The sequence below is a fragment of the Diabrotica virgifera genome, chromosome 8 (genome assembly GCF_917563875.1).
Source record: "Diabrotica virgifera virgifera chromosome 8, PGI_DIABVI_V3a".
NCBI lineage: Eukaryota > Metazoa > Arthropoda > Insecta > Coleoptera > Chrysomelidae > Diabrotica > Diabrotica virgifera.
Genome location: NC_065450.1, coordinates 152,894,748 through 152,907,457, shown reverse-complemented (window position 1 = coordinate 152,907,457; position 12,710 = coordinate 152,894,748). Strand labels below are relative to the sequence as shown.

Below are 12,710 nucleotides of genomic sequence, written 5' to 3'. Positions count from 1 at the left end.
CTGGTTTGTTTTCTATTCAATAAGAAAATTGAGACCTGTCCCATTGAGACCCAAAACCATATATTATGCGACAATGTTAATGCGGACCAGTGGCGTAGCTTACAGGCCCGCAGGGCCCTCTAGGCGGCGGGCGACGTTAGGAGGGGCCCCTTAAAGCCTTCAAGTTTAACACATTAACCGCCACATTAAAATTTTTTGTTTGTGCCTTCAGTTTCCACGTTGAGAATCTCAATGTTAATGTGGATAATATTTAACTCACTGAGCGCCTGGGCCAAAAAAGGCGTGAGTTAAATACAACTCAAGTGGCGTTCAATGTGTTAATACCTCTACTTTCTTTAAATTGTGGACCAAAACATATTTTTATAATAAGCATCAAAATAGGGAATTTGGAAGGAAATAATGAAGCGGGTAATTGACGTAACTCTTTTCGGGTGCAATTTAGCGTTTCGTACTTTCGTGGACATGTTGGTAGTTTAGACGAAAGTGAATCCCAAAAGGCAATTTTTGTCGGTGGTTCTTTTACTAGCTAAATGTGATCATGTTTTAGCTAAATTAATCGATAAAAACAATAATTAGTTAAAAACAAATACAAAACGAAGTTACAAATTTGCTGGCTCAAGAAACTGAAAACAAATTGATTAATTTAATTAAAAAAAACAATTTAAAGCACTCATGGGAGTGCCGACAGAAGTGAAAACTTCATATAGTATATAAATTACGAGCTCAATGCTTTTTCCCCATCCAAAAAGAAGTGCTATCTATACCTATATTATATACGCGTTTCGTACGTTCTATGCTACTTATGTATACATACACATGATACTATCAATAAGAAGATAATATCTTCGCTGATTTGCAAAAAAGGTGCAAGTAACATTTTTATATGTTTACTAAGTGTTTACTAACCTCCTTTTTACACAACCAGGCACAAACCAGTTTACAAATGTTACTTGGCACTAAAAAATTATGAGACTATCTCAACAACAATAAGTAATACTCCTGACCCCTTTATACAGAATAGGTAGAACCTTCGTACCTATCATTTTTGCATACAACCCCTCGTTTGAATAAAATGTCACTTGGCACCTTTTTGCAAATCAGCGACGATATATTGCGAATCCTGAAGGGAGGGGGAGTCGTGACGCAACTGGAGACCGGCACGTTCCTAATGGTTCGTAACGTCCGATTAGTTTGAATCGTTCGCGATTGTAAGATAAGTGTATTTTATATTTCATCTTTGTAAAAGTGAGATGTCTTTTATAAACAAATAACACAAAAAGGTCGTTTAATATTATTTGCTAATTGAATAATTTCATGACAGAATGCATACAAATCCCATTTAACTTTAACAAGAATTCAAATTTAAATTGGTCTCCCGTTACGTCATCATGCGCGAACTAGGACGTATTTGGGCTACAGGAAGATACTATCTGGTTATTTTTAGTATCATGTATATACACATAATTTATATACGTACGAAATTTAGTTCAGCAAAGTGATGACGGTCGCAAACTCAATACTTTTTCCCCATCTAAAAAGTGCACAACGTCCCTAAACAAGTTTTCACTACAAAAATTTATTTTGTGGAAGCAATGACGGTCGCTAATTTAATACTCTTTCCCCATCTAAAAAGTATACAACGTCCTTAACGAAGTTTTCACTTCAAAAATATATTTCGCCGAAGCGATGACGGTCGCTAATTCAACACTTCTTCCCCATCCAAAAGTGCACAACCTTCCTCAAGAAATTTTCATTTCAAAAATTTATTTCGCCGAAGCGATGACGGTCGCTAATTCAACACTTTTTCCCCATCTAAAAAGTGTATAACGTCCCTAAAAAAGCTTCGCTTCAAAAATTTATTTCGTCGAAGCAATGAGGATCGCGATGACTGTAGCTATTCAATACTTTTTCTCCATCTAAAAAGGGCACAAAATTCCTAAAAAAGTTTTCACTTTGAAAATTTATTTTGCCGAAGCGATTACGGTCGTTAATTCAATACTTTTTCCCCATCTAAAAAGGGCACAACGTCCCTAAAGATGTATTCCATTCAAAAATTTATTTTCGTCGAAGCAATGACGGTCGCGATGACGGTCGCTAATTCAATACTTTTTCTCAATCTAAAAAGGCCAAAAGGCCCCAAAGAAGTTTTCGCTTCACAAATTTATTTCGTCGAAGCAATGACTGTAGCTAATTTAATACTTTTCCCCATCTAAAAAGTGCACAACGTCCCTAAAGAACTTTTCACTTCAAAAATTTATTTCGCCGAAGCGATGACGGTCGCGATGACTGTAGCTAATTCAATATTTTTCCCCATCTAAAAAGTGCACAATGTCCTTAACGATCTGTTACCTTCAAAAATTTATTTCGTCGAAGCAATGACGGTCGCTAATTCAATACTTTTTTCCCATCTAAAAAGTGCACAACGTCCCTAAAGAAGTTTTCACTTCAAAAATTGATTTCGTCGAAGCAATGACGGTCGGGATGACGGTCGCTATTTCAATAATTTTTCGCCATTTAAAAAGGGCACAACGTTTCTACAGAAGTGTTCACTTCAAAAATTTATTTCGCCGAAGCGATGACGGTCGCTAATTCAACAATTTTTCCCCATCTAAAAAGAGCACAAGGTCCCTAAAGAAGTTTTCACTTCACAAATTTATTTCGTCGAAGCAATGACAGTCGCTAATTTAATACTTTTTCCCCATCTAAAAAGTACACAAAGTCCCTAAAGAACTTTCCACTTCAAAAATTTATTTCGCCGAAGCGATGACGATAATTCAATACTTTTCCCCATCTAAAAATTTCACAACGTCCCAAGAAGTTTTCACTTCAATAATATTACTATTATTATACATAGGTACTTTATAATAATATACGTACAAAATTTATTTCGTCGAAGCGATGACGGTCGCTAAATCAAAATCCTTTTTCCCCATTCCAAACTAGATTTTACATTTATTTTAACTTTAAATACTCCTACACAATTTATATTTACATACACATAATAAATATACGTTCAAAATTTATTTCGCCGAAGAGATGACAGTCGCGATGACGGCCGCGAAATAAATCCTTTTTCCCCATCCAAAAATAGGTTTTACATTGATTTTAAATTTAAATACTTCTATACAATTTATGTATACATACAAATATACGTACAAAATTTATTTCGCCGAAGACATGACGGTCGCGATGACGGTCGCGAAATAAATCCTTTTTCCCCATCCTAAAATAGGTTTTACATTTATTTTAAATTTAAATACTTCTATACAATTTATATATAAATACACATAATATACCTATATATGTACAACATTTATTTCGCCGAAGCGAAATGAAAAGAAGTTTTCACTTCAAAAATTGTTTTTATTCAATAATTCTTGATACTACTCAAGATATTTCGAAGCACGATCAGCTTAATTTTATTTTCCGGTATGTAACTTGCGATGAAAATAATTTATCTTCTAAAGCAGCAGTTGTTGAAAGTTTTTTGGGATTTATTCGCATGTTAGACCAAAGTTCAAAAGGTCTTGTAAATGAAATTTTAAAATTTATACAATCAAAGCACCCTTCCGTACACAACTGCAGAGGAAAGGAGTATGATGGGGCATGGGTTATGAGTGGGGTATATTCAGGCGTACAAAGGCGTATAACTGACATTGAAAAAACAGCTTCCTATGTTCATTGTGCATCCCATAATTTAAACCTAGTGTTGAATGGTGCCGTTGTTGGTGTACAGGAGTTGGTTTTTTTTTAGGATATAATTAAAAAGATTATGTTTTTTTAGTGCAAGTATTAAAAGATAGGATGTGATAAAAGAAACGGCAGAGGTAACGGTCGCCCTTCAACTTTTTGAAAAAACTCGTGATAATCTTCTGCTAGTAATGAGAAATTCGATTTACGAAATTTTAGCAGAAGCAGCAGGAATAGCAGAATAGTGGGGTATTACACCGGAATTTAAAAATAAACGGATAAAACTTATAAAAAAAATTACGATGAGCTCAGCTGTGACGAAAAAATAACTTTTAGCAAAAAAAGTTTTGTAGTTAATGTTTTCAATGTAAATTTAGATATAATATTGCAACAACTTACTAATAGGTTTGTCGGATTACGATACATGTATAAGAGGTTTTCATGTCTATTCATAAACTAATGAAGACTTATTAAAGAAAGGCCAAATATTGTCATTTACTAATACGGGGGCCCACAAAAACTGTCGCGGCGGGGGGCCCGCTATCTTCAGCTACGCCACTGATGCGGACTGATTCTCCGCGACAAATGAATCGGAAGAGCCCAAAGAGGATAGCTCCGCTAGGAGTTTAGATGCCATGATGATGATGACAACATGTCTTGATTTCTTCAGAAAACCGAGGAACTGTTTGGAGGTTGGATGACCAAATAAATTGATCGAACAATTAACGCATATACTGACTTTATTATTTAATTTTGTTAGATTAATGAATATAATAAATGAATCGGTGAGGAGAGAAAGCGGACATGTCCATAAATAGGCTTTTTTGACATTTTCACAGAAATCCATTTGACACAAAGTATTCTTAGTAGGAAGATACATATGTCCGGTTGTCCATGATGAAGAGGATTTGTCTTGATTTGTTCGGATAACCGAAGAACCATATGGATGACCAAATAAATTAATTTAAAAATAAACACAAATTTCTATTTTATTATTTAATTTTGTTAGTTTAAAGAATATAATAAATAAAAAACTAAATTAAATATCAGCCTTATTAGACAAAATCTATTAATTCACTTGTGGTTGGGGAGACTCTACAACGGGTGTTATAGTGCTCTTGGCTGGTATAGTTTGTGTGATGGGTACTACCCTTTCTGAGGCTACAGGTTTTTCGGTTTTCTTTAGTGCGCTTACTGTCAAAACTCCGTCTAAAGACAATGGAGAAACGGCATTTTCGGCATCGTGGGTTTGTGGAAGAACGTATCGTCTGACAAAGTGTCTCATTATCAGAGTCAGGCAAATACGCAAGAGTGCATATGCATATGCATTTGCATATTTTTGTATTTTCTTTTGAATTTTGCATATGGTGGTATATTTAAAAATACGGTGCATATAATAGGTTTTCAAAACGAATTGCGCATGTTTCTTGGAATAAAATACTGCAAATGGAATATTCCAAATAAAAGAAGCTTAAGAAGAAACCAGGTCGATTCTGTATATTCTGCGGTACTGTACTGAGTAAAATAAAATTAGATATAGGAGATAATTATTTTTATGTATGTGTGGATGAAACAATTGACTCTTTTGGACGTTACATCGCACATTTATGAATCGAATCTTTTAAAAATGAGCAAACTTGTAAATCGCATTTAATTGCTTCCAAGCAGTTGGATAAAACCAACGCACTATTTCAAGGTTTTGCAAGACAGTTTAGTTAATTTTTTTCTTCCTTTGGTTGTTCCCAACGAAAAATGTTTGCTTTTTCTTTCAGATGCTGCACCTTACGTGGTTAAGTGGGAAACAATTTGAAACAATTTTTATCCACGTTTAGTACATACAACTTTCCTAGCACATGGTTTAAATAGGGTCGCAGAAGAAATTAGAATTAAATTTCTTCGTGTTAATAATTTAATTTCAAATATGAAAAAAATATTTCTTAAGGCACCTACAAGAACTAAGTTGTATAAAGAACATTTACCGAATCTTCCCCTTCCACCAAAACCTATTGTTAATGGAGAACTTAAGTTCCCCAGTAAGAAAGTTCCCCCTTAAGTAAGAAAAGCCAGTAATAATGGAATTAGCTGACGATTCTTCCGAACCACTTACACTTTCCAAACAATTGCTAAAAAATAAAATAGTACCACAACAACTTTCATACATAAAATCAAACTATGATTTTGTGCCAAGTTGCATCCTTCAGCTACAGGATACAAGTTTATCTTTAACTGAAGTAGTTAAACTAATAAAAACATTTGAACTATCTTGCAAAATTGTTGTGGGCCAAATTGGCAAAGACATTTTAAAAAAATTAAATTCAGTCATTGATAAAAAGACTGCTTTTATATTTCTATATAAGGTTGCAAACGTCTAGGTCTGGTGTTTGATGAAACACTAAATGTAGAGGCTGAAGTTTTAAATAATTTTTAATACGCTCCTATAACTTCGGTGAATATGTTTTTCACATATTGTTTTTTAAATAAATAATCATGTATATATATTTATCTAGTTAAAATAATTGCTTAAAAGTTTTATTTTATTTTATAATATCAAGCTTACAACTAATATTTTATAAAGGTATTATATTTAAACGGTTTAGGAAGTGCACATTTTGTTTAAATAAATGCGTATACACGCATATTTAACACAAATAATGTATGCATATATATGCATATTTGACATAAATAAATGCATATGGATGCATATTTGACAGGAATAATACGCATGTATATGCGCATAGATCTTACTTTTCAGCCTGCATATTGGCCTGACTTTGCTCATTATGTATTCATGTTCGTCTTGTTTTTCTTTGCGGTTATCTTCTACTAAGATGCTGTTGCCGTTGGTTTTTACAGTGATTTCGTTAGGAGCGAATTGTTCTTTGCAACAACTATAGAGGAATATCATTGTTAAACAGCTGTTACAATATATTGAATACTGAAACTAAAATAGGAGACTATCGGCAGGGATTAAGAGAAAGAAGATCAACAATAGACGCAATACACATAGTCCACAGTCAATTACGAAGTGTTACGAACATGATATCGACTTAAAAATCCTTTTCATAGATTTCAAGCAAGCATTTGATAGCCTAATAAGATCCGACCTAATAAAAGACATGAAAACTTAGATATCCCAATTAAACTTCTTACGACAATGGCAATGAAAGGATCGGCAGCAGTAATAATCACAAATGAAGGTATTACCAAAAATATAGAAATAACAACTGGCTTACGATAGGGCGACTCTCTATCAACGTCACTATTTAATGTCGGTATAGAAAGAACAAGTCGGAGCTACCGAAATTAAAGGTACCTTACTATTATAGAATCGACGACGCAACTGTTACAATATATTGAATACTGAAACTAAAATAGGAGACTATCGGCAGGGATTAAGAGAAAGAAGATTAACAATAGACGCAATACACATAGTCACACAGTCAATTACGAAGTGTTACGAACATGATATCGACTTAAAAATCCTTTTCATAGATTTCAAGCAAGCATTTGATAGCCTAATAAGATCCGACCTAATAAAAGACATGAAAAACTTAGATATCCCAATTAAACTTCTTACGACAATGGCAATGAAAGGATCGGCAGCAATAATAATCACAAATGAAGGTATTACCAAAAATATAGAAATAACAACTGGCTTACGATAGGGTGACTCTCTATCAACGTCACTATTTAATGTCGGTGTAGAAGGAACAAGTCGGAGCTAGCTACCGAAATTAATGGTACCTACTATTATAAAATCGACGACGCAACTTGTGGTATACACTAATAGTCTAAAAGCTAGTGAACCCTCCGACTAACGGTCGTCCTGTAAGGCTAGAAATTTTTCTAGTGATAATTCATAGCACACCAAGGCTAAAAACCATGACCTGGCAGGCATCAGCGGTGCACGTGTATCTACCAGGTGAATCGAAAAGTGCAAATTTAGGGGGTAAAATAAACTTTCTCCTGTAAGGTTTAAATTTAAGTATGTGTTTGAGTAAGTCATTTAGAAGAAATGTGTACAATGACAGGCGATTCTGAAGAGCATAAGACCTTGCCACGCGAGGGGAAAGTTCAGGGGTTTTTCCTAAAATTATTCTTTTTGCATCGAACAATTTTTTTTTAAGTTTTTTGAATCATTCCAAGCAGAAAAGGTCTTTAGTGATTTTTCTCTTAAGGTAATAGTTTTTGTTATATAAGCGATTGAAAATTTTGAAAATTGCGAAATCGGCCATTTTTAACCCTAAATCGGACATTTATCTAAAAATTTACAAGTTGCCAAGGTATGTGTATATTCTTTAAACATTGATTGATGAAATCCCAAAGAGTTTTTTGCAATACAATATCGGAAACGCCTTTGTTTTTTAATTGCTAATCAAGCGGGCGCGACACTGTAGTATAAGTGAGGACGTTTGAGTTGGCATAAATTCATTATCTCGAGAATGGGCAAATTTCAAGAGAAATCCTGAGACAGGTCGATTTTTATTTTTAAATTAGGACTTTTTGGCATATATATATAATACTAGTGACGTCATCGATGATTTTTTTAAATGAGAGTAGGGGTTGTGTGATAGCTCATTTGAAAGGTTATTTAATTATTTATTCTCAAATATAAGCATTAACATAATTATTAATACAGGGTGTACAAATTTTTTTTATTAAATTAACTTTGATTAAATTTGACAAATAGAAGTAAAAATTTTTTTGTGCACCCTGTATAAATAATTATGTTAATGTTTATATTACTAAATAGAGAATTAAATAACCTTTCAAATAAGCTATCACTAAAGACTGGATTATATGCAAAATGCATATGCATATATATGCTGCATATTTCTCATGTTTTTCATAAATGCATATGCCTTGCATATTTGGAGATTTAAGAGCATATAAATGCATATTTTGATGGGAATTTACTCTACCCCATTTAAAAATAAGGTATATATTAGTAACATCAACATCCATTAAAATAAAATGTGAAAGTAAATATTTTGCTGTTAAGCTCCTTTGTTGTTGTACCCATAAACATAATGGGCGTTATTTATAGCTGCAGGTATCATTATCCGGATATTTAAGATTTATAGACTTCTCAGAATTTACAAATTACCTAAGTAAATACCGATTATATTTTGAATAACATTACAAATATTACCTGTACTTTCTGCTGGTGTCGGCCAACTATGAATTATTCTGGGAAAACCAACCAAAACGAAATTTTAAGGCAGCGTTGCCAATTTAGCTTATTTTATGCTAGATTTGGCATATTTTTGTGTTGTTTAGCTTATTTATTTCTTGTTTAGCATATTCTAGCATATTAAATAATATAAAAATTATTTAGTAAAAATCGAAAATCTTCTAATTCAGAACAAATTTTTATGTTGGCCTTACAATTACTAAAACAACTTAGGAACTCTCTCACAGGAACTTGAAACTGATATCAGTGAGTCAAATCTGATTCCTAACAAAAAATGTTTAACCATTCACACATACACACACTACATCAGCAAATCCCTTCGCCTTCAATAATGTTTATATTAGTACTTATGTCTGTGGACCATGAGATTACTATTAACTACAGGATCATGTTTCAGCATTTTTTAAAACAAATAATTTATCTGTACTGGGTTATGCTTGCTATAGGGATTTTTTATTAGTTGATAATGGAATACCTACTGTTGAACTGATCATTCCATCATTCTTGTGAGGTTTGGCAAATACTATATTGGTCGAGTTGGCAACACTGTTTTAAGGGTAGGATAGATTATTTTATTTTATGAATGGTTAGTCTTAAATCAATCAATTTTGGAAACTTCGATGAAAATATTAATATGGATCCGTCTCTAATAGCAAAGTTTAAATATGCCCCAATTACATCTTGTGACGTTGAGAGATCTTTTTCTGCCTATAAACAAATATTAACAGATAGAAGACATAATATTAGTTTAGAAAATATGAATCAATATATGATTATTTATTGTAACAATAAAAATATGTAAATTTGTTTTATTGTACTCTTTTTATAATATTAGTTTAGAAAATATGAATCAATATTGTAACAATAAAAATATGTACATTTATTTTATTGTACTCTTATTTATCTTGTGGTCAAAATAAAATATTTTGCCGTTTTATTTGTCACAAAACCTGAAGTTAAAAAAATATATTAAGAAATAATAATACAATTTGGTTTAAATTCAAACCTATTTATTTATTTTTATTATTTTTTATTTATTTATGTATTTAACGTAAACCATAAAATTATTCATATAAAAATAAGTGCATATATAAATGCATATTTGCATGTTAATTGTGCATATTCAGCTTGTTTTAAAATGCATATTGCATGCATATTTTAGACATTTTTTAGTGCATATTTTCCAGTCTCTAGCTATCACACAACCCCTACTCTTATTTAAAAAAATCATCGATTACGTCATCACGCCCAGATGGATGACGTAACTAGTATTATATATATGCCAAAAAGTCCTAATTCAAAAAGAAAAATCGACCTGTCTGAGGATTTCTCTTGGAATTTGCCCATTCTCGAGATAATGAATTTATGCAAACTCAAACGTCCTCACTTATCCTACAGTGTCGCGCCCGCTTGATTAGCAATTAAAAAAACAAAGGGGTTTTTGATATTTTATTGCAAAAAACTCTTCGGGATTTCATCAATCAATGTTTAAAGAATATCTACGTACCTTGACAACATTCAAATTTTTAGATAAATGTCCGATTTAGGGTTAAAAATAGTCGAATTCGCAATTTCTAAAATTTTCAATCGCTTATATAACAAAAACTATTAACTTAACAGAAAAATCACTAAAGACCTTTTCTGTTTGGAATGATTCAAAAAACCTAAAAAAAATTTGTTCGATGCAAAAAGAATAATTTTAGGAAAAACCCCTAATCTTTCCTTTCGCCTGGCAAGGTCTTATGCTCTTCAGAATCGCCTGTCATTGTACACATTTCTTCTAAATGACTCACTCAAACACATACTTAAATTTAAACCTTACAGGAGAAAGTTTATTTTACCCCCTAAATTTGCACTTTTCAATTCACCTGGTAGATACACGTGCACCGCTGATGCCTGCCAGGTCATGGTTTTTAGCCTTGGTGTGCTATGAATTATCAGTAGAAAAAATTCTAGCCTTACAGGACGACCGTTAGTCAAAGGGTTCACTAGCTCTTAGACTATAATGAAATAGCATTGATTAGCAGAAAGGTAAACAGTTTAAAGGAAGAATTTGCGAAGTTGTGCCAGGAAGCATCCAAGAGGGGTTTGGCAATAAATCGAAATACAACAAAACGCCTAATATGCTCAAGAACAAATACAGTTAATGTGATGAGGTTAAATGTTTGACGTATATATGAGTTTGAAAAGGTAGAACACGTTAAATATCTAGGTGTTTCAGTTAATGAATCTTACTATAAAAACACAGCTATCTATGAAATAATAAGTACTGACAAAAAATAGAACCCACTGGAAATATAATATATAAATTCGTTGTCTCTGACGTTGTCCGATGCCTTGTTGCCAATATCTTCTATCATTGCAGCTTTCATCTTCTAATCCTCGTACACTCATTGATCGTCTTACTCCTTGTATTCATGTCGTCCTTGGCCTTCCTCTTTTCCTGTTTTCTGTAGATATCCATTTCATAAATTTCTTTGGCAGTCTTTCCTCCCCCATTCTCTGAACATGTCCGTACCACGTTAATTGTTTCTTCTCAATGCATTCTACAACCGTTTCTTGTAAATTCATTCTTCGCTTTACTTCCTTGTTAATTTCCTCAAAAAAGACAAAATGCATGGTTATAACAGCGGATCCAATAAGATGTAAATTGGAGCTGGAAGGTCAGATAATAGAACAAGTGATGGAGTTTAAATATCTAGGCATCACACTATCTAGCTACGGAAGGCTCGAAACAGAAGTGGAAGATCAAGTGAATAGAGCAAACAGAGCCATAGGTTGCCTGAATGACACAATATGGAGAAATAAAAATATCGGAAAAGAAATGAAAGGCAGAATTTACAAAACAGTCATCAGACCAATAATGACATACGCGGCAGAAACACGACCCGACACAGAGAGGACAAAAAGATTGCTCGAAACAGCTGAGATGAAAACCCTTCGAAAAATCTATGGTAAGACTCTATGGGACAGAGCTAGAAGTACAGATATACGACGGAGATGCAAGATGGATAACATTAATAACTGGGTAAGAAACAGAAGAATAGAATGGAATGACCACATAAGCCGAATGACAACAAATAGGGTAGTCAGGACAGAGAGAGACGGTTCCCCAATAGGAAGACGATCAGTGGGAAGACCACGAAAACGATGGAACGACAACTTACTAGAGGCACATTGAAAAAACAGACAGAGTCATGTCTATACAAAAAGAAGAAGAAGAAGAAGAAGCTTTACTTCCTCATTTCTAACCCGGTCCAATTTCGATGTTCTACTTGCTCTTCTTAGGGCGCCCATCTCAGTAGCTTCTATTTTTCTTTTTTGTTGTTCCTTTATTCTCCATGTTTCGGATTCGTATACCAATGTTCTCTTAATCATGGTGTTGTATATTCTCATTTTTCTTTGTTTCCCTATCTCGGTACTCCACAAAACTCCGTTCAATGATTTAATTATCATTCTTGCTTTATTTATTCTGCTCTTAGTTTCTGCATCGTCAGTACCTTCCTTGTTGAAATTAATTCCCAAATACTTATATTTATCACATCTAGTTATTTTCTGATTATTGTCCAATATCATATCAATTGAATCCTCACCTAGGCATAAATATTGTTTTTTCTACATTCATCTGCAGTCCCTATTTTTCGTATTTTTCCTTCAATTTGCAAGTCATATATTCCAAACCTTCTTTATCGTTTGCACATATTATCTGATCGTCTGAAAACTTAAGGGTGTACAGGCAGGTGTTGTCGTCGATTTGGATGCCCATTTCAATGCATTTTCTTTTCCATACTGTAAGGGCTTTGGCGACATAAATCTTAAACAGACT

The 12,710-nt window shown here is 33.2% G+C and overlaps 1 protein-coding gene across 1 annotated transcript; it reads right to left on the bottom strand.

Moving 5' to 3' along the window:
• Positions 1-4,759: 4,759 nt before the first annotated feature.
• LOC126890294 (heat shock protein 27-like) lies at positions 4,760-6,595 on the bottom strand. The gene is made up of 2 exons (XM_050659152.1): positions 6,477-6,595; positions 4,760-4,982 (listed from the first exon to the last, which is right to left on the bottom strand). Exons 1-2 carry the CDS (start codon positions 6,593-6,595, stop codon positions 4,760-4,762), a joined length of 342 nt encoding a protein of 113 aa, XP_050515109.1.
• Positions 6,596-12,710: the final 6,115 nt, after the last annotated feature.

What these genes read in the sequence shown, in the direction of transcription:
- LOC126890294 (XM_050659152.1), bottom strand. Translation starts at nt 6,595, where the DNA reads ATGATATTCCTCTATAGTTGTTGCAAAGAACAATTCGCTCCTAACGAA. An exon ending in GAAAAACAAGACGAACATGA is followed by an intron (nt 4,983 to 6,476) that starts ATACATAATGAG and finishes TATTTGCCTGAC; the next exon opens with TCTGATAATGAGACACTTTG.